This window comes from Labeo rohita, chromosome 12, assembly GCF_022985175.1.
Source record: "Labeo rohita strain BAU-BD-2019 chromosome 12, IGBB_LRoh.1.0, whole genome shotgun sequence".
In the NCBI taxonomy this organism is placed as follows: Eukaryota; Metazoa; Chordata; class Actinopteri; order Cypriniformes; family Cyprinidae; genus Labeo; species Labeo rohita.
Window position 1 is genome coordinate 13,464,504 of NC_066880.1, and position 20,948 is coordinate 13,485,451.

General features: G+C 37.6%; 3 protein-coding genes across 5 annotated transcripts; all 3 read right to left on the reverse strand.

Annotated features, from left to right (window-relative positions):
- Positions 1 to 1,619: 1,619 nt before the first annotated feature.
- hoxb1b (homeobox B1b) lies at positions 1,620 to 20,267 on the reverse strand. 3 transcript variants are annotated; one of them, XM_051124266.1, is made up of 5 exons: positions 19,919 to 20,267; positions 8,572 to 8,684; positions 4,704 to 5,180; positions 2,410 to 4,490; positions 1,620 to 2,290 (listed from the first exon to the last, which is right to left on the reverse strand). In XM_051124266.1, the coding sequence occupies exons 4-5, from the start codon at positions 2,999 to 3,001 to the stop codon at positions 1,956 to 1,958; spliced, it is 927 nt and encodes a 308-aa protein (XP_050980223.1). In that variant the 5' UTR covers positions 3,002 to 4,490; positions 4,704 to 5,180; positions 8,572 to 8,684; positions 19,919 to 20,267; the 3' UTR covers positions 1,620 to 1,955. The 3 variants fall into 3 exon arrangements, with proteins under 3 accessions (XP_050980223.1, XP_050980222.1, XP_050980224.1); XM_051124265.1 differs by having other exon boundaries at positions 2,410 to 4,495; XM_051124267.1 differs by lacking the exons at positions 8,572 to 8,684; positions 19,919 to 20,267 and adding an exon at positions 8,088 to 8,515 and having other exon boundaries at positions 2,410 to 4,495.
- On the reverse strand, positions 12,612 to 14,875 carry hoxb5b (homeobox B5b). Its single transcript, XM_051124268.1, has 2 exons — positions 13,965 to 14,875; positions 12,612 to 13,533 (listed from the first exon to the last, which is right to left on the reverse strand). Exons 1-2 carry the CDS (start codon positions 14,545 to 14,547, stop codon positions 13,286 to 13,288), a joined length of 831 nt encoding a protein of 276 aa, XP_050980225.1. The 5' UTR covers positions 14,548 to 14,875; the 3' UTR covers positions 12,612 to 13,285.
- On the reverse strand, positions 15,490 to 17,210 carry hoxb6b (homeobox B6b). The gene is made up of 2 exons (XM_051124275.1): positions 16,709 to 17,210; positions 15,490 to 16,202 (listed from the first exon to the last, which is right to left on the reverse strand). Exons 1-2 carry the CDS (start codon positions 17,127 to 17,129, stop codon positions 15,949 to 15,951), a joined length of 675 nt encoding a protein of 224 aa, XP_050980232.1. The 5' UTR covers positions 17,130 to 17,210; the 3' UTR covers positions 15,490 to 15,948.
- Positions 20,268 to 20,948: the final 681 nt, after the last annotated feature.

Sequence of the window (20,948 nt, forward strand, 5' to 3'; positions counted from 1 at the left end):
GACTTTCTGATGACTACTGCTGACCGCCTCTTTCATAGATACACATCTATTTTCTCTCTCCCTGTCTTTCCACTAACCTATTTCTTTCCTCCACATTATTGTTTGAGGATGCTATTTTTATCCTCTCCTAATTCTCCGGTATCTGTGGACTGCTTCTCTTGCCCCACATTCTGCAGTGTGAGCCTTTTCTGCATGCTGACAACCTGGTGAAAAACAGCCTCCTCCTCCAGGCTGACTGAACATCTGTCTCTGCAGCACTGTAGCTCTTCCACCGATGCCCACAGATGGGAGACCCAGTAGGAGCCCAGAGCCACACAACCCAAAAGGGCAAGCAACAAACACGACATCCTTAATAACTTAAAGTAAACATCTTACACTGTAGCTTTTTTCCCCTTCTGGCTGACTAATTTATATATTTGCATGGTGTTTTCATCACTGATGTTTGTGCCATAAATGGAATGAAATAAATATGTTTTTAATTAGCGTCATGTCCTTGCTGACAGTTTTTGTCATTTGAGTTGCTGGACTGTCTTGGGATGGAATATAGCTTACATGAAGTGTAATAGCACAATTTTGTCATGATTTCACCTTTCAGTTTATGTGAATTCACTTGTTAGCTTAATATATAAATCTCAGTTGTCGTTACCTTAGAGCAGCATTTGATTAATTAACTTAAAATGTATTTTATTGTCTATTTATATTAGAGATTCAATTCAATTATAGTAGATAATTCATTTTGGAAAGAGATAACACTCTGCTTGACCTTTGGGAAGACACCCTTCTCATCCCCTGCTGGACAGGCCCGTGGCTTTTGTGAATTAATTTAGGCCTGAACTCTGAGTGAACCTGGTCAGTGGAGAGGGTGCTGACAGTGCGTGGCTGCTGGGGCAAATACTGCGCAAACCCAACACCCTGAGTAAATATTGGAGCAGTCCATCAGATGATCAGGGCAATGAAACAAGGTTGTCAAGTCCTTGCAAACTTTCTAGAAGAATTGAGGCAAATGGAGATAGCATCTAAGGTTAAACAGTTTTTTTTCTCTGTAATTGCTCACGTCTTCACTTCACGAATCAGACGTCCCCTGAAAAACATTAAATGAAATAAAGACAGATTCACAGTAAACGGTCTGTGCAAACAAAGGCCATTTGTTTTATTTCCTAGTGCATTTAGATAATCTACAGAATCTTATATTAGTGGTCTTGTCTAAGAATGTACAACTGAGATGCCAAAAATGGCCTTGCATGACTAAAAATCCTATACCTGCAATATCTACGCCAAGTAGGATTAAAACCTCAAATCTAGTTGGTGAGCGTTACGCTGAGCGCCAAGGAGTGTTTACATGTTTAGAGAGCCTGTAGGCACAAAAAGGTGAAAAGGTCATAGGAAGCCACCTGGTGTGTAATGCAACATTCCTCTTGTCAAACTATACAGACTAGAGCAACACTGATTTAAATTAGCTCCATTGTATTGCAACATCCTCTGACAAAGGACACAATCATACCAACATCATAAAGAGCCTTTTAATTAAAAGAAAATCAATAAATTGATTTCAATCGGATTAAATCCACAAACATGTTTCAGAAAAATAAAATTTATTTATCAGAACATCACAGGCCAGATTGTTTTCTAAACACATAAACATGTCAGTCTTTTCTACATTGTTTTTACTCTTTCAACAGAGGAATGATTCAGTAGTGCAAAAAAAAAATATTAACCTGATGACATATGATGAAAAAAGAACATTTAAACATCTTGCTTCAGACTATTAAGCATATACCCTGTTTTGAACCATAAATTCAGTAGCTCCAATGCAGCAAAATTGATTATTTTGCGTTATATAAAAAACACACATGCACGCATATTTTACGCTATGTCTAAAACAGCCGAATAAGTTAAATAGTTCCCACAGCATAATGATGAAACATAAGTTCGTTTGCCACAAAGGCACGTAATCATCAAATAGCAGTGGAAGAGTCTGAGGTAGGCGAAGCACCCGGGGACGAGCTGTTTGAGTTGTCTGCGCTTTGACCAGAAGAGCAAAGAGTCGCACGTTTAATTACGGAGGCTGTTCCTTCCTTTTCGCGCTTCTTCTGTTTCATTCTGCGATTCTGAAACCAAATTTTAACCTGCGTTTCATTTAGTTCGAGGGTGGCGGCCACCTCCACTCTGCGCGCCCTGGTCAGGTACTTGTTGAAGTGGAACTCCTTTTCAAGTTCGGTGAGCTGCTTGGTGGTGAAATTGGTGCGTATTATATTCTGCTGGCCGTGGATCCCATATTCGGTGACTTTAACTGAAAGAGACAAAGATATGAACAAAAAAAAAAACAGATTAGAAACCTCATTTGACTTTATTTTTTAATAATACGTACATTAGCTTTTACTCTGGTCACTGTTATTAGCCTTAACTCACCTGTTTTAGGAGGGTTCCTCTTGACTTTCATCCAGTCAAACGTTGGCGCCTGTTTAATGTTCGTCTTGGAGTCGCTGTCACTATCTGGGGAGACCTGGTACTTGTTGAACGAACCATAGCCGTGTGGTTCGTGTTCTCCATAGGGATATGACTGATAATGACTTGCAGAGACTGAGCCAGGCCTGCAGTTCGATTCACTGTATGCTCCAATGTTGGCTCCCATGTTCACGACAGAAAAAGCAGGGGACTGAAGACGCATGTGGTCATCTGCTTGAGTGAGAACGTGTTGATGTCCATGATAGTCCGAGTGAGGAGGTCGGGTTTGCTTGCAAAAATTGCTGTGTCCAGTTTTCCCCATGTCCATACTGATGTGGTATTGCTGCGAGTGAAGTTGTGAATAAGTTGTGCCATGAGTTTCGTGCGGCGTCGTTGTAAAAGTGTTTCCTCCGACTGGCCGTCCCTCGGGAATGTAACTATTTGTACTTGCACAAGCACTTGGCAAGTATTCTTGCTCCATAGGAAAACACCCAACCTTCGAACTATAAGTGTTAGCACCACGGTTATAAATCGTATAATCTAAGAAGGAATTCATTGTTGACTGACCAAGCAAAATTGATTAAGCAGGGTCAATATAGGCTGATGTGTGGTTCCAGTGCCCCTACAACCTCTAAGCAGTATGTCAAACCACACAAAGTTCTATCCGAGCTCATATCAGTTAAGTGACAGATCATGTGACTAATTTTGCACCAATAGTCGGCGACCTGCGGTAGCACTCTGGGCGTTGCAGGTGTCCATCAAACGATTCGTATTTACATGACAAACACATCAATCGAATCCACCCATCAATCTGATAAACTCGCAATGCAGGTCTAATGTGAATTAAACCGAGCACAGCAGTTATAACAACAAATTTATATTGTATTCGTGACGGCGCGGACAGCTGGAGTTGTAGCGAGCTATAAATAAACAGGCCCTAAAATTCATCATAAACAATATACACCACTGACTTGAAATGGTCAGCCTCAGAGTTTCTGTCTAGAGAGTTTCTTGTGCTAGTTTCAAATCTAAGTTCCTAATTGAACTGGAATGAATGAACCACCCCATATACACCAATTGCCTACTGAGATTGGCTTTATCTCACTCTCGAGATAAAGTGGGCCACCCTACTTTTTTAACATTGTGCTTAGATATAATCTTCCATTAAAATAAGGTTTGTGTGACGCTATAATATTTTGCTCCTACACAGAGGGAGTTTGGGAAACGCGTCTTTGGTTTCTAATTAGGATTCTTTCCTAAAATCTAAAGATCCGAGGTATATTTCGACTTTTTAGTTAAACTTAAAACCATATTTTTTTAATACAGGCGACATTCTCCATACAGAAAATTATTAATAAGAGTTGTAAATTGTCGATGTTTATATCATTTCAAATTAGCATAGGGAGAAGCAATACATAAATAAAAATAACACGCACTAAAATGTCAAAATGATAGGGCTATTAATTTTACACAATAATTTGACTGATTTATTAACCATAGTAACGTTTTTTAAATCAATCAAGTGGATTAATATCATGCCTATTTATCATTAAACATTCATTTTGAAAATAGTACATGAAATTTAATCATTTGAAGGGGGACTTTATATTATAGGTTACGCTCTAGGGAACATGGCAGAATAGCTTGTGGAAATTGTCCAGAAGAGACAGAGAATGCTACGCATTAATGTATAGACTGGATAACCATACCCAGATATGCTTCTCCAGTCATATTTGCTGAAGGACGTTTCACTGCAGATGCCATGTGTAAATAAATCTCTTGAAGCTTCACTCAAGACGGTGGTGGTGGATTGTTGAACAGTGATTGTCCAGCTAAGGCATTCTTTTCAGCCTACAGTCTTTTTTTGTCCCATCCTCGGGTTTTGAAATGAGATTTTTATTTTCTTCTCAGTAAGTTTGAGTAAACTGGTCATTTCCACATATCTCTGCGAAAATAAAGCTGAAGTGGAACTAGCTGGTCACTTGTATAAAGCAGTACGTGCTCTTTTTAAGACAATGATTCCCAGCGGGGGTTTCTTGTCGCTCCTGCGCTGTTAAAAAGCATATGAAATTTAAACCAATTACTCCATATATTTGGATCAAATTTGCATCAACAATATTTGAATTCATATTTTATTACTTTAATACACACTGATATGATTTTAGCTAACATTTCTCATGACAAATGTTTAATAGTTTCGTTATGTTACTGGTAAATCATTCAATTTTTATCTCTAAATAGTCGACGTATTTACTTACCACCAAATGATGCAGTGCTCCTTTTTGTGGCGCTTGCTTGAATTCTGTCATCCAAGAAAATTTGGTTTGGTAGTGCAGTAAGTCTAAACTTGTTGATTCCTGAAGTTATCTCTGGTAGTTTGCAGGAAGAAATATTTACTACTGTCTTGATTGAGGATGGTGAACATTCTTATCCTTGTTTTAACGTCCTCTTTCTTTATCTCGTTGAATATTCCATTTCACTGTACAAGCTAGTCTTTTGCGGTCGCTGACCCAATATTTTTGGGATGACAAATTTTGTCATTACGTTCAAATGCATAACGACTTTGTTACAAATAACTCCGCGACGATGCTAGACAGACGTTCTTGTTGTTGTTCGTTATCTGCATTTTCTGGACGGCTTTCATCAGTTATGTTGGTCCTTTCTGGGGGTTTAGCAAAACTCTGGCCTCTCGTGTCATGTGACAGTATGGTTCCGGAGGCCCGCTGGAAGATGACCTGCAGGGTCAGAGCAACACGGAGTGAGTCAGCGAACATGAATCCATCATCGCAACTAAAAGGGAAAAAAAGATATGAATAGTGTCTCTTCTGCCGAGTACGCACTGCCAGAAACCAGAACATCTTACTGTGCTGCTGACAAAAAGGTCTGTTTTTTGTTCATGATATAAGCTGCATATTGTTTAAAAATAACCGGCGTTAGCCTATGCAGTGTGAACAAATCACAAACTCAAAATAGGTTAAATGCAATATAAACGTATTTTAAAACAATTTTACCTGAAATTCGGCCATAGAAATATAAAAAATAGAATATAAATACATGCACATACAATTACTTCAAAATATCAAACGATTCATGAGAAAACTTAACCAATGACAAAATAATAGAGAACATATTTTCCTTTTAACTGCTTATTTTACTGGTAGGTACACCAAGGTAAAACAAATTAAATTCAGGGTGTCAAAATAATTCTACATATTTGGGAACAGATAGTGGTATCGGAACAATTCGTATGTTTTATGAACAACTTGTATGTATCAAAATTAAAAGAATTGTGCAATTTTCATTCTCGTGTTATTTAAACCTACAGTAGCTATACATTTCTCTGAGACATCTAATGCTAGAATAAACTCGTCTTTATTTTTTACTGTTATTAAAAGGAAGAATTTATTTATTAAAACAAAACTGTTTGGAATCGTATAAATCGTTAGGGAACGTATTAGGGAAAAATAATAATGCTCTTGAATCCCGAATGTAAGTACATAATATAAACGGTTATTATGACATCCATGGTAGAAAATAAAAGCTAAAGCAAATGAAATAAGAAAATAGAGGGTATTTGAATAAACTGTTTTTTATTTTTAATCGTAACTTGGGTAATAAAAACATAACCAAATATCGAAGAAAGAGACTAGATGGAAAAAACAATGGGACGGGGAGTGTGCAGTGGTACAGAAAAACGCACAAAGCCCAGTGAACTCGTCTTGAACCTTAGCCAAAGTACTAGGGCGATTAATCACCCAGACAGATCCTCCGCCATTCACAAACTGTGAGCTTATTCTTCAGCAGCTTGATTCCGTGGAGAGCTGGAGTCAAGTCACAAATCAGAGGGACATTTACTATTAAATATAATTTATGTAAGTGCACAGGCTAATTCACTCTAATCAACAATATTTAAAAATAAAATTAAAAAAATCCTTGCTGACAACAGCAACTGATTACTGTATATTTTCAGCTCCACTCTGAGGTCATACTGTAAGTGCCATTGAATATGAGTTATGTCGTCTGTATATGTACAATATAAATCAAAATATCTTCTTCACCATGACATGACAATAAAAACGCAATAAATGCTTACCTATAAGTGATACAAGCCAAAGGATCGAGTGAATCAAATTTACGGGTAAACTCAGCAGAAGATCCCGGTGTAATTATAATATAATCACTAATCAGACACACTTTGGAAAAGAACACGTTATAACGAAACAAAAAATACGCTACATTAGCCTAAGCATATTCTTTTTAAAGCCAACAATACGCTAAAAAGAAAACTTCCTCTTCTGGAAGAGGATTACAGATGTCTTGAATGTAAAAGCTGATGGAGGCAAAGAAGGACGTCTCTTGGAGTTAGCAATCGATATAAATTGAACTGCGAAACAAACAAAAATTAAGCAAGATCAGGATGTTGCTCTGAAGCAGTATTGACGTAGTGTACATACCAAACGATTAGAGTGTTTACCACAAATCAAGAATGAAGAGATGTGTGCTGTTTTCAGTTAAATAAGGTTGATAATGTGTCGTGTAAATTGGAAATGTTAAGTATAAGTAAATGCTGGTACAGATGCTGGTAAATATGATATTTAATTATTATTATACAGGCTATAGTTTACATACACACCCACACACACAGAGAGAGAAAGGGAGAGAGAGTATATGGCTGACAACTGAAACGCCTTCTCTGCAGAAGGATCATGAGTCCTGATTCTGAAAACTCTGGAACCTTTGCAACCAAATTTTCAAGAACCATAAAAATTTTAGGTGCTCTAATATGTCAGCTAACATCTTTACCATAAAACAGTTGTGAACGCTGGTAAAGGGGACATCTGTTTCGAATTATTCGTGCATGATATTGTAATTAGTGATGTTGAAGATGAGAGAGTGCCGCTGTCATGGGACGGTCCTGCGATCAATTCCCCAAAGGTCCAGGGGCCTTTGATCTCTCAAGTTGATCTCTAGTGTTCCATTGCTTTGCTCACGTCACTGTAGCAGTGGGTTCGTCATAGACGGCCTAAACTGGGTATAGTCACTACCAGACGAACCCATCCAGGCCTTAACAATTCAACCTTAAACATTTTATTGATATTACCAGTCCTTAAGCCAGAGACGTACAGCCTACAACAATCTACTTTAATGTAACGGCCACTTCACTGCATCATCGAGATGGACTAACTTAGTTATTAAGAATGTAATCTGTTACAATTGTATAGCCTTATAAAATATATGAGCATACACAAAAACCTCCAATAAAATCCAGAAAAATAACTTACATAACTAATCTACATAGACATAAGAATAAACGTTTAGGTACTTAAAGAAAATAAAGAGTCAAGTCACATAAAACAACTTATTCTGTAAAACATTTTGAACAAATGTTTGTTAGAGGGACACTAGTTTCTTACATTTGTAATCTTGTTTAGTTGTCACGACAGGCTGAATAATGAAATGTTTTCATATAATATTACTGAAATAAACTGATGAATTTCTATTCATGTTAGAGAAATGGAAAAAATATGATTCTCATTGTTGGCTTTTACGTGTTTTCTTCGAGTCAGGAGACAAGACCGTTCCCGGCAACTACAATACAGCTTTATCTACAAGCTTTAGATCTAAAATACAGGCTTACTCACAATGTGTGCTGCTTATGCTGTGAGGTTGCTCCTACATTCTCCCTCTTGACTGTTCACAGCAATGAGGATAGCTTCTTGCGAAGGAAAAGTCCCGAGAAATTTGTTCCAAACTCAAACAAGTTAGCTCGGCGAAAAGCCAGTCTTGACGAATTGGCTGCGTTGCCTTTCTGCTCTGCAGCCTCTTCATTAATTATTTAATGAATCACGTGATATGGCAAATAAGGGATGCGGAACCAGTATCTGTTCGCTTTTTATTTTATCCACCTCTTTACTGTTCATCGTGAATTACCTATACTTCTTGTATCAAAGAAAGTGTGATTTTCTTTTTTTATTCAAGCCAGTAGACATACTCAGCAAAAATAGTAACCACATAGAACTACAATACGGACAGACTGAGTCGTTCCTCATTATTCATGCATTATATAATCTTAAAACAAAGGTAAATTCAGCTGACATCTGACAGTATTTCCTGATGTAAAATTACCTGTTTCTTGTCATGTTCCTTCTACTCGTTGTCTGCAGGCTGTCCATTTGATGAATAACACGTGGAAAACGTGTCCTCAAAGAGTCACATGTAGCACTGGGATACACTTGTTGCTAGAAAAATAAAAGAAAGTAAAACCAGCTTAATAAAACATTAAGTAACACCGCAAAACAGTTTGTCATACAACATAAACATCACATCCTCAAGTATTTTATATAACCGTTTATGTTATTATTCTTGAATTGTTATATAATTGTTTCATAAATGTTACTGAGCCTGTGCGTTAAGTCATTCAGCTTTTTGCGTGACTTCTGAAAAACAGTATCGTCTGCCTCTGAACATGGAAAAATACAATTTAGAAGGTTTTAGTTTACGGAAAAGAAGCAAAAGAAAATGGTGACCAAAACATTAACTTAAATGATCTTGCATAATTTTTAAATTGGAGTAAATTTAGCACGTTGTCGCAGGACAGTTTGTCACCGTATGACAAATGATGCAGCGCCATCAGGTGTCTAATTTTCATGGCCATCACATAATGTTTTTTAAAGCATGTTTCTAACAGATAGACAGACAGATAGATAGATAGATAGATAGATAGATAGATAGATAGATAGATAGATAGATAGATAGATAGTCAGCATGGGGGCAAAAAAGTGCATCCACAATTCCACTATGGCGCTGGGTTTATGTCAACTACATATTCCCCAAGACACGAATTTGCGACTATCTATTCACACAAATTCGGATCTACAGGGTATATATAGATGACAGACATCATCGGTATTGTTAAGCTTTGTTAAGAAGACAAACGTTACTTTTTACTGTGAATTTGTGGAAAACAACAACTGAGCAATAGACACAGTTAATTTTCACATTTTCACCCAGTATCACCATATCATTATGCATCATCCCAATTTCAGTTATTTGCTATTTACTCTCCCATACACTTAAACATCTCTAATCCAGCTTCTTTAGCTCTGCATTAAACTATGCCCTACAAATAAGATCCATCTTCGTAATATTAATAACAGCTGTCAAAAACAAAAGCAAAGGCTATCCCGCAAATCTGATTCATTGCTTGTAGTTGGATGAAATCCTAAGATCATGTAAAGAGATAGGTAAACTTACTACGTGCCTCAATGTTTTGCACAAACCGTGGTCCCCGTCTTGTTTCACGTTGTCTCTACAGTTTCTTTGCCTCCAGTAAACACACTTTCAAATTGTAAATCCATTTGTAAAATTTTACGTTTTGAGCATATTGCTTTTTTTCTTTCGGACTTTCATTTCGTGTGTGTCTCTGCAGGACTAGCCTTCCAACAGCTTCACTGGACACATCACACAACCTTTTGGGCGCATAACGATCGATTAAAGATGAAAAATTCAAGATAACCTTAAGCGAAATATCGTTTATCAACTTCATTAAGCATCCTGCTGCTGCACACTTCGATTAGTGCTTCCTGAACGTGGGATCGCACTGCTATCGAGTACAAACAGACATCTAAAACAGACCACTAATTAAATATTCATTTAGAATCATTTCTTTTAAAAATTTGTTAATTTAAAAATAATTCAAAAACATTGAAAATTCTTGTTTTTAAATGACTAGAAAAGAGTAGCAGTATGGTTTATGTTTTTTTGAACAAAAAAGCATACTTTGACATAATGCAATAATTTTATATCTAAGATTTCAGATTTCAATTTTTATTTATGTTTGCAATTGCAGCAAAAGCTGAGAATGGTGCCAGCAAACAGAACATAGTGACCTCAGCATGAACTCTGATCCTTCACCATGCCACGCACTGTCACGGTATGTTTTCATTTTCAATAGCCTAATAATAGCGTTGATATTTGAACATTTCCACCATTAATATATTTCTACCATAAAACTGTTTGTTTTTTCTCACTAGGTCTGTGCTTATTTTATGATTACACCCTTCTTCATCGTTTATTTAATAGGCTGTTTTAACAATATTGTTTAGATCTGGATCACACACCAAACTTAAGAAACGAAACAAATATAAACCTTTTGAACTGCCCGTCTGAAAAAGCTTTTCATTTTCGTGGCTTTTAAAATTTTTAGTCAAAAACCTAAAGCATCTGAATGTCCGGCTATGCAGAATGAGTAAGAACCGATCTGGAGCTCGGTGTGAGGCGGGCCCTGCTGGTGATGAAGCAACATTACATCAATCTAACTAGCAACAAAATTAGCCGTTTACAGACATTGTTTTTATTTATGATTCAAGCGAACCGGTATTCATAAAAGCAAAACTTTTGAAATAATCTAATCTCTCTAGAGAGCTCTCTCTAGTAATCAATTTACTTTCTCGTACAACAAAGCATGTCCCTCTCAAAGACGTCGTTTCAGTACAAAAAAAGCCTTTAAGAGAATTAGACAGTACTGACTGTTGAGCGAAAATGTATTCCAGCACTGCGATTACCAGCTAGTCGGTTTGGCATGCACCCTGTGCTTCTCTGGGAAGGCATGTGTGCCACTCTCGTCTCCTGACCTCGGAGTGATCCCTTCCCAATGAATAATTGATGAGAACAGCGCCCAGATTACCCCTATCAATATGCAAAACACATTATAGGGGTAAAATGGGACTTTAATAGTTATGAATCGAGGAACCGTTTCTATCACGAGCAAACTGTAGTTACATCCCTACATCCACTGTCTCTCTTTTTTAAAAAAACAAATACACAAACCAAATTCTCTTATCTCCAAAATGTTACACAAGTCCAGAAATACAATAAAACATCAAAGTGGACAGAACAAAAAAATACGTAATTTTCCAGATTGCTTGACTGACACCATTACAAAATTTACCGTGAAATACCAACACAATCTACACTGTAAAACCTCTCTTGCCTGTATTATTGTTTAGCCAGAAAAAAAAATGTTACTATTCTTATTTTTGGACATATGGTGTTAAGTATATTTTTAATGTTGTAAAACTGAAAGAATTTTTAAAACTATCTGTGCAGGTATTCATGAAAATATAAGGGCGACAAATATTCCATAATCCACGCAACACACACAGTTTCGCAAATACAAAATTCAACCAGTCCAAACTTGCACTTATTGGTTAAAATATATGCAGCAACACATGACTTTTTTCCTTTCTTTCTTTTTTGACGGAGTCAAAATCCATCGAGTTTACAAATCTATTTTTATCGTTGTATAATTTGTAAATCTAACAACTCTGCATTCTCTGACACTTCACAACTTTGAACGAAATTGTACATTGGCTAAAATGCGTGATTCTTTTTGAAAATAATTAAATGACCATCTGTACCCAAGGAAGGGACTTACTTGAGAGGTACAGAGAAGACTTCTTATCGTTTCACGTCCAGCAGAAATATTATGAAAACGATTGTTGACAGCCAAGTCAGCATGGGATATTACGACTGTCCAGTTTGAGAAGACTCCGCATGCTGCCCACAACCTTTAGAATCCCGCTGAAGCAGTTAAACAGTCAGTTACATTCAAGAATGTGAATTATGTAGCACATTGTCAAGCCCCCTAAAACCATAAAACTAACTTTATGGACCTCACGTGACTTTTTTAGAGCTACCAAGAGCTACATGTTGGTGTTATGAACTGGACTTCAGAAGAAAATAGTCGGGGTAGATGATTTGTATGTTGTGTTTCATACAAATAATGCAGATTGCTAAAATAACCTGTAAAAATATCGTTCTGTTCATTCACTTTGAGCATTGCGAGGTAAGCTGAAGGTTTGAGTTATTGCTGTGATGTGACACAGAAGAGCTGAGTTTGAATATTGCCATATGATAAGCCATATTATTCTGTACCGGGATCCAAAATGTCCTCGCGGAGCGCAGCACAAATTGAATGGACTATCCTTTATTAGTCGTTTTCATTTAAGAGCAAAGTATTTATTTAAACCGTTGGGTAAAATGAGAACTAGTTGCCGATATAATGCATGGTCCAGCGCTGGGATCACTAACCAAACAGGCCTACAGACAAACAGAGACTTTCATGTATGACTGAGAGAAAACTTTATTTTTCTTTTTGGATCAACTCATTTTCAGTTTAGACACAAATACAAAAAATGGCAGAGATACCATCAATATGTCAATGACAAAACATTTTTCTCCAACTTTTAACACAGAACGTCCATAACTCACGTTGTGCACTACAAATAACATATTGGTCACTACTGTATAAAGACATTCTTCATAGGACATCTTACGAGCCCAAAGTAATCTTGTGCTGCAGCCTAAGTACACAAATGTAAGTGCGAAAAGATTATTTTTCTCGCAGGTATCATCTACGAGAAATCAAAAAAGCCCGGCACATAACAAGAATATAGCATGTTGCGTGAATAATACATGACGTTTCAATACAAGTTCAAGGATACAACAAAAGTTTCTCTTTTTTTACACTATCACTGAAGATAGTTAGGTAGTGCGAGTTGTACTGTACATAATTCTTGTAACAGGTCTAGAATACGTTGCACGAATAGCTCACATGGAACATGCTTTCCTCCACGAATGTATAAACTTGACACACTTGACATTCACACTCATTTTATGGCATTTGTAACTAGTTTAGCATATGTGATAACAATATTCAAAAGCTGACAATTTCGAGTTGCACGGGGGGGAATCACACGTCGTCAGGTGAGATCAACAAGCTGAAAGGTGCAGCGCTGTAACAGTAGTCGAATTTTCCAATTATCGTGTTGTGATTTGATCAATTTTGAAACGCGCTCCCCGCCGTAGCGAGACTCATGCTTTTCAGTTTATTGTCCTTCTTCCATTTCATCCTGCGATTTTGGAACCAGATTTTGATTTGCCTCTCTGAGAGGCAGAGAGCGTGAGCTATCTCTATTCTCCTCCTGCGGGTGAGATATCTATTGAAATGAAACTCTTTCTCCAGCTCGAGGGTCTGGTAGCGAGTGTAAGCTGTTCGAGCCCGTTTTCCATCAGGTCCAGTCATATCTGGCATAAGCAAGGGCAAAGAGATAATAAGCAAACATCACCAAGCCATCAAACGGAAACGGACTTAAACGTCCGTCACATTTTGGATGTTGGACTGCTGGCTGATTCTAGACTATATTCAAGGCGACGTGCAGTTTAGTACCATTGCATTTTATGGCTTTACTGCTGCCCAATAATTCTCCATGCAGTCAACTCCCAGAGAGTGGTTATTCTCTGTTTAACCTATACTTAGGTGAAACTAATGGTCCGTCTAAGCATGATTGTTTTTGCAAGACAAACATTAGCAGGCTACTAAACGAATATGAAAATCTGAAGAGTAAGACGTACATGCATTTAATCCACGCATAACCTGAATTTACTTAATGAACTGTTACCGTCAAAATAATTTCATTTGATCATGCCCAAATAAGACATAATAGAGATGTGTATACCATGGCTAATGTGCAGCTTCCTCATCCATGGGAATATCTGTGGAGTTTGACCGTCGTTAGGTGTTGTAGTCGAGCTCGCCACAGATTCTTGCTTCTGCGTACGTGTGGTGGTGGTGGTCTGTGCTCCTTCCTCGGTCTCGGACGAGACATTGGTCTCGTCTGTGTCCGCGAAATGTGTGCTGTTGTTGCTGGTGAGATTGTTGCTGTTGGTGAGTCTGCTGTTGCCGGTTGGTGTGCTCTGATCAGATGGAGGAGAGGAACCCTTCAATTCCAGAGACTCGCTGGTGGCACAAGACAGGGGATCTGGAGACGAGAGCGAGCAGCTCGACTGTCTGTACCGGGTCTCCTGACCCGGATTTTGGAAAGCGCGAGAATTATCTCCAACTGCTCCGAAATGGCCATTGTTGGGACGGTTTACACTAAGGTCTATTCCATTGTAGTTGTAACCGAAAGACCCGGAATGCATGCTGGTGGAGTCCCTGTAAGAAGCGTTCATAGCGCCGTTAGTACCATAATTTAGTAACTGATAGTCAGACCCATTTGGATAGCGCCCTGAGAACGAGTTTAGAAAATAAGAGCTCATTTGGATGTTTTAAAATGTCTTGATTTGTAGATCTTGGTCGTTAAAATCCAGCGCCGCACAATTTATGATGTAATAATGAATTATAGCAATGCACTGTACTTCGTTTTTGCCATGTATGCGGCCAAATATGGGAGAGCGTTAGGGCATCACGTGCCTTTGTTGACCAGTCGTAAATTCTCTCTGATGACTTCAAGAGGTAATTCATGCTCTATGGTTACAAATGATGACGAAATGATGATCGTTAGGTTCAACTCAATGGTGCCTCCCCATCGCGCGCCACATCCCATGTTAGCGGAGGGCGTCACCTACTGGGAGAACTGTAAAATGACCAAACACCTGCCTATTTCGTGAAGCCTTTTTACTGCATCATTTTTGCAACACTGTGCTTTCACTGCATACAACTAAGTCGTATTTACAAATAAATGTACGATAAATTAAGGCAAAGTGCGAATATTTCGCGTCGTTTGTAAAATGATTCAGACTATCAAAGCAATCTTGGGCGCTTCAGCGACTTCATGCAGTCATTCAGGGATATGAATATGTGTCTTATAAACGTAGGTTTTTCAACCTAGTTTTAATCACCAAACCAAGACCTAGATCTACAAGGGGGAAAAAAAGATAGCTACAACTGGCGACATTGTTACAGATACTATCAAACTGGTCCGTTTTACCAGCACAGTTTTACTTCACGGAGCAGTGAATAGATTTTAAATTTAAAATAAATATAGGCTATAATTATATTACATATAAAAGATATCTATGAGATAAAATATTTTATGTCTTGAAGACTGCCTTACATCAACGCATAAGGTTGATAAGGCTCATTACCAGAGAAGATGCCCATGTACACATAAAGAAAAATAAACCACATGAATTGTTAAACAATCATTTTATTGACAAAATGACATTGTTAACAAAGTATGATAACGTATTATTCTTAGTGCATTCACATACACATACACAAAAGTGACGACCCAATAAATTAAGCATCAAAATGTCCCATTTTCTTCTTTATCTAGCACACAACGGACTGAAATACATATTCAATGTAAGACCTTTAAAATCCCAAAGTTTTAAACTTTGAACTTATGTTTTCTTTCAAATGATAGGCATTAGAATGTTCAAACTGCGAGAAAACATATGTCTTATTATCTTAGATAGCCAAATACCGCAAAATATATAACAGTGGTAAAAGCACCTCCCATATCTTTTACCGTCTTTATTCAGACGCCTGATTTAATGAAAAAGAAAGTCTTTTCTTGAAGCTTTTTTATGTCAACATAAAACTTATTAGGTAGTTTTTTTTCTTGTTGGACAGACCAGTACTTATTAATTAAAACTACAAGGCTACATGTTATGTACAGTGTTTCTAGGGCTTCGTCATAAGCTGCTTTTTAGCATTTATCCCGCCTTTCCACCATCCTCCTCTTCGCTGACCTTTGCGGAGTTCAGCACTTTATTCTCCTTTTTCCATTTCATTCTGCGGTTCTGGAACCATATCTTTATCTGTCGTTCCGTCAAACACAGAGCGTGCGATATTTCAATTCTTCGCCTTCTGGTCAAATATCTGTTAAAGTGGAACTCCTTTTCCAGTTCAAGAGTCTGAAACCGAGTGTAGGTCTGACGACCCCTGCGGCCAGTGCTGCCAGGAATTCCTGTCAAAAAAGTGGAAAAAAGACACACTAGATGAACATCCAGTAAACATACAAACAGGCCAAAGTAAATAATAAAAGAACACTGCTACAATCGTCACTATTATCATTATTACAGTGATTTGTTATTACTGCAGTGACATCTGATTTGACATCTGCATTTTATTTACATGTGAGAGAGCAATATTTGAAGAAATTATATTAAAAGTCATTGATAAACGTCACTGAGATACACTCAGTTGAGTGTATATTACTCTAATATCTAATAAAAACGTGAAAGAGTTTGCGCATCGCGCTTCTAAAAAGCGCAATATTCAGGATGCAGCTTTTTGCATCTGTTGGCAATTTGTTTTGCCTGGGCAGAACTTTTTCTTAAGCCTCCATACTATGTCTCTTCGTTATAAATGTCTTTTCATTTTATGTTTTGACAGAGTCATAGTGGAAAGTAAAGTAAATTGCGCCCCTACTTCTGTGACATGCAAAACAGAGAAATCGCAAGCGCGTCTTACCATTACACGAGTTCATCCTCTGCATCCACGGGTAAACCGGGGTACACGGTTTGTCTTCACTGTTAAAATATCTCTCTGCACCCTGTTCAGTGCAGTCCGTCTTGCACTGGTCCTGTGTTAGGACCAGCGAGTCTTCCAAACCTCCGATAGCGCATGAACGGTCAGCGGTTCGGTAAATGTTGGGTGTTGTGTAGTCACAAGCACTGGTGGATCCGCTTCTCCCAAAAACGCCCCCAGCTTGCTGGTAATACGAGGAGGTGTAAACCTTGTCCTGGACATTGGTAGCTCCGAACGTAGCGCTTGGATAATGTCTTAAAGGATCTGTATATCCAGAGGAATATAGCGGTATCTGACCCAAGAAAGACTCCTGTCCTCCGGGTAGAGACACGGGAAAAGTTGAGTTGACGAAATAGGAACTCATGGGGTGGCCAGTGTTATTGTCCGAGTGTTATGATTTGTTGTGTTTTATAGTCCAAGTGGTTTTTGCCATTACTTTATCTGAGATTTGGTTTTAGCCGAAGGGGGGTGGCGAGGTGCCAATCTGAGACCGCGGGGAAACGGACCAGCTGATCAGTGCCTGACCAATCCTGAGCACTTCTGACTACAGGATAACGTGTAAGGTGGGGGCCCTCTTGTTGCACAGAATGGAATCCCCAGGGCATATCAAAACAGTCAGACGCAAGTGTTTTTCTCCGTTTCCCGAAAAAAACCCAACAACATATAACTATACATAAAATGCAATATTATAAATAAATAATTACTTTATAGGCGTATGTGATTAATAATTAATTTGCCCTCCCTGTTTTCTAATTTTCTCAATCGAAACATGATGCAAACCTCATTTCGACTTTGTCTTCATTCAAAAATGTCTATTGCTCAAAATGTTCAAAATCTGTATGCATAAATTGGCTCAATTCAGGTGCAAAATTGAATTTCGAAGAAGCACAGACGGACTTTCACTCTCCAAAACGAACCTGTACTGACCTTTACCCTCTTTATGTATTTAAATAATACCATACGATACCGCTCTCCAACATACATCGCATTCTCATGCTAAATAAACAAACAAACAAATAAATAAATAAATAAAATTAGTCACAGACACAACTGCAATACGCGAATTTACAAAGAGTGATTATACTCGTTTTAAGAAGACTGAATAACTTGGACACATCTTGAACAGGCCCTAAAAATCATTCCAAACAATTAAAATCTATCTATCTATCTTACCGTGTATAATGGCTTTCACATTGTATATCGAAATACAGTGCAATTTTTCTCCAGAGGCGCAGCATACAGTGACTATTTACTGAAATCAACACGAATACCTGTTTCAGCAATACATTATCTAACCACACTGGACCAAGAAGTAATTTTTCTATATCAATAAAAACAATGCGTGAATAGTATGTAGAAGATACATACAAACTCAACATTTAACCAAGATTAAAACATACACTAACGCCATCATCAATAATTTGAATTTGGCCCGGCCCGTGTTGTTTTTGTTGTCCTCTTGTTTGAAATAGACGACGTCAAAGTTAGCCCGATATAACAAACACAAAGCGGATTTAGCCTACATTTTATTTAAAAAAATATAATGTCTAGTTTCAATTAAATACCAAATTAATAAAAAACAAACAAATAAGTTAAGCATTATTTCAATTTTAATATTTAATTACGTAGGCTAGCCTATAACAGTTAAGCCTTTAGTTAAGACAAAAGGAAACCTCTTAGAAAAAAAGCTAACCATTAATCACCATTCTGTTTTGTAAATTAATAAAAATTGATCTTTAGAGGTATTATTGAATATCGATAGGCTGGAGCTACGTAAGTACACGATGACGTTATTGTTGTGAAATTATCCCTTAGAAGGCTGGGCCATCCTCATATTTTTAACACTGCAGCGATTCTTTTGTCATTATAATAACAATAATATTAAATGTCTGATTAAGTAAATGCTATGCATGATTTTAGTTTTTCCTAACTCTCTAAGAGAACACAAAACAGCTCGTTCTTTCTTTTCGTTTTATATTGTTATTAATAATAACGATTGACCCGAAAGAAAGAAAGAAAGAAAGAAAGAAAGAAAAGGCATATTAACAAGGACATCACATAATTTCAGTGCAAGGTCAGCAAGAGCAGAGACAAATAAAATATCGTTAAATAATCAAGATTAGCAAAGCCCATTTAAAATTAGGCATTAACCATTCACAGACTGCATTTGTCGATTACTGGCTCATTGTGGACACACTCTGGCTGAACACAGTATCTATGGATGCTGGAGGTCTTTGAGTCAGTCAGATCACATGCAGAGAACACCCAAACACAGAATTTCTCCACAGTTACCAAATCTCGTCACTAGATGACATCACAGAGCAAGAATTGAGAAAAGGTGTGCTTCTTCAGGGATACACCACAACAATTTCCCATGTTATTGTAAATATAAATCAAACATTATTTTTGGTATTCAGATTCGGAATGACCAAGTTATCTAAAAAATAAACCTGCTACAAATGCATTTTTGTTTTTCTAAAACAATGACCCTCAACATCAATTAGAAAGTCATTGATGCTTAATCATAGGCATAATCCTCCTCACAAATGTCAAAAATATGAACCCATTACAGAGAATAAGAAAATGCGACGGGTTTGAGCAAAGTTTAAGAAACATTATGCAAAAAAACCCACCAATGGACAGAAATAACAACATCCAACTTCTTAAGCCCTTAATAAATAACTACATAATAAAATAAAATAAAATCACAAAACGACTCTCTAATGCAGTTTTACAGAGATGATGCATGCCTTTGCTATTCAGAAACTCTTAATGCTGATTTGTACACTCAAAGTTAATGTGAATCTCACATAATCATTTGAATGCAGCGGCCATCTTGCAACTCTGTAAATAACACTTCTTTTTAAGCATGCATTTCCCGCATTTTGTTTGCCAGCATTTTGAAAACACAGATGCAAATAGGCCTATTATCTATATACATGTCGATCTTTCTAAATCATCATCCGACCCTCTAAGGCTTACTGTACGTTCATGCCAGTTCTTATCTACTTGACTAACTTTAATCTGTTTGTGTTGGTATACAAAAGACACGCTCAAGAAGAGTGTATTTTGAAAGTAAATCGGTGTGCGACGGCTTGCATCATGACATCGCTGGAATAAATAGAGTACAGAAGCCTATAGGTCCAGTCCTACCTTTTCCTTTCCCGTCCATCATCGCTTCCCTGGAATGATCCAAAACAATCACGCAGATTTGTCGATTAACCAGGATCAAGCGTCGTGTTATTGGATGTATGGGTAAGACGGACGGAGCTAAAACTTGACAAATTGAAGAAGAATGAACTAAGGTCCTCAGTGAATTTTGACCCTTGCACTCTTAGCTGATGTGAAAATCTAAAGACGCTCCGTACTAGCGTGACGTCGAGCTTTCCATCCATATTAACGCACACAATTCGCCCAGCTCAGGAGAATTTTTCTTTCCCTCTGCTTTAACAAACGTAAAAAACATAAAGGACAGAGGTGCTACTGACTGCGCCCTGACCAAAAGAATGCTGCATTATAGCCACTTGGGAAATCATAAAAAGTTCATGTTCACAGAGAGCTGCTCACGTGACCTCTCTCAGCCAATCAACTGGCAGAACCACACATAAAGTTCTATCACAAAGTTGTAAATTTTCATAAACAGCTGTGAGTTTATTGCTTTGCTTCAGCAGCAACTCGGTCGCCGCCATCTTTATTCGTTAAAAGATAAAAAAAGCACGACTTCACTTCATTACCAGCCATAGATATATATATATTGCATTATTTTTCACTCGATGAAGAATTTAATTTTAGACATGGTTCATAGTCAAGCTGCACAAAGGGTTTGCAATCTTTAATTAAACACATTTAAAAGTATGTAATGAAAGAGACCCAAATACGGGCTCTTTTGACCAATTTGCGGCTAAAACTGAAATAAACCAATTACCCTAATATAAAAGAGCACCATTCCCTTTTTCTCAATGGTTTGCGTTCTTTTGTCAGGTGACTTTAAGAGAAGTATAGACAAATGGAACGTGAAAGCTTTTTACAGCACTAAACATGCGTGGAGGAAAGAATTGCTTCCTGTATCTACGAACAAACACTTATTTCCGACATTTATTGGGGCAATAAAACAGTATAACCCAAAAGTGACCGAGCATGGTCTGTGGGTTATACCCTCGAGAAGGAAATGCTCTTGAAGCTC

Excerpts from the sequence above, each read along its gene's own strand:
- hoxb1b (XM_051124266.1), bottom strand. The coding sequence starts at position 3,001 with ATGAATTCCTTCTTAGATTATACGATTTATAACCGTGGTGCTAACACT. Across the intron at positions 2,291-2,409 it reads GAGGAACCCTCCTAAAACAG|TTAAAGTCACCGAATATGGG; the intron begins GTGAGTTAAGGC and ends TGTCTCTTTCAG.
- hoxb5b (XM_051124268.1), bottom strand. The coding sequence starts at position 14,547 with ATGAGCTCTTATTTTCTAAACTCGTTCTCAGGGCGCTATCCAAATGGG. Across the intron at positions 13,534-13,964 it reads GAAGCTGCACATTAGCCATG|ATATGACTGGACCTGATGGA; the intron begins GTATACACATCT and ends TGCTTATGCCAG.
- hoxb6b (XM_051124275.1), bottom strand. The coding sequence starts at position 17,129 with ATGAGTTCCTATTTCGTCAACTCAACTTTTCCCGTGTCTCTACCCGGA. Across the intron at positions 16,203-16,708 it reads GAGGATGAACTCGTGTAATG|GAATTCCTGGCAGCACTGGC; the intron begins GTAAGACGCGCT and ends CTTTTTTGACAG.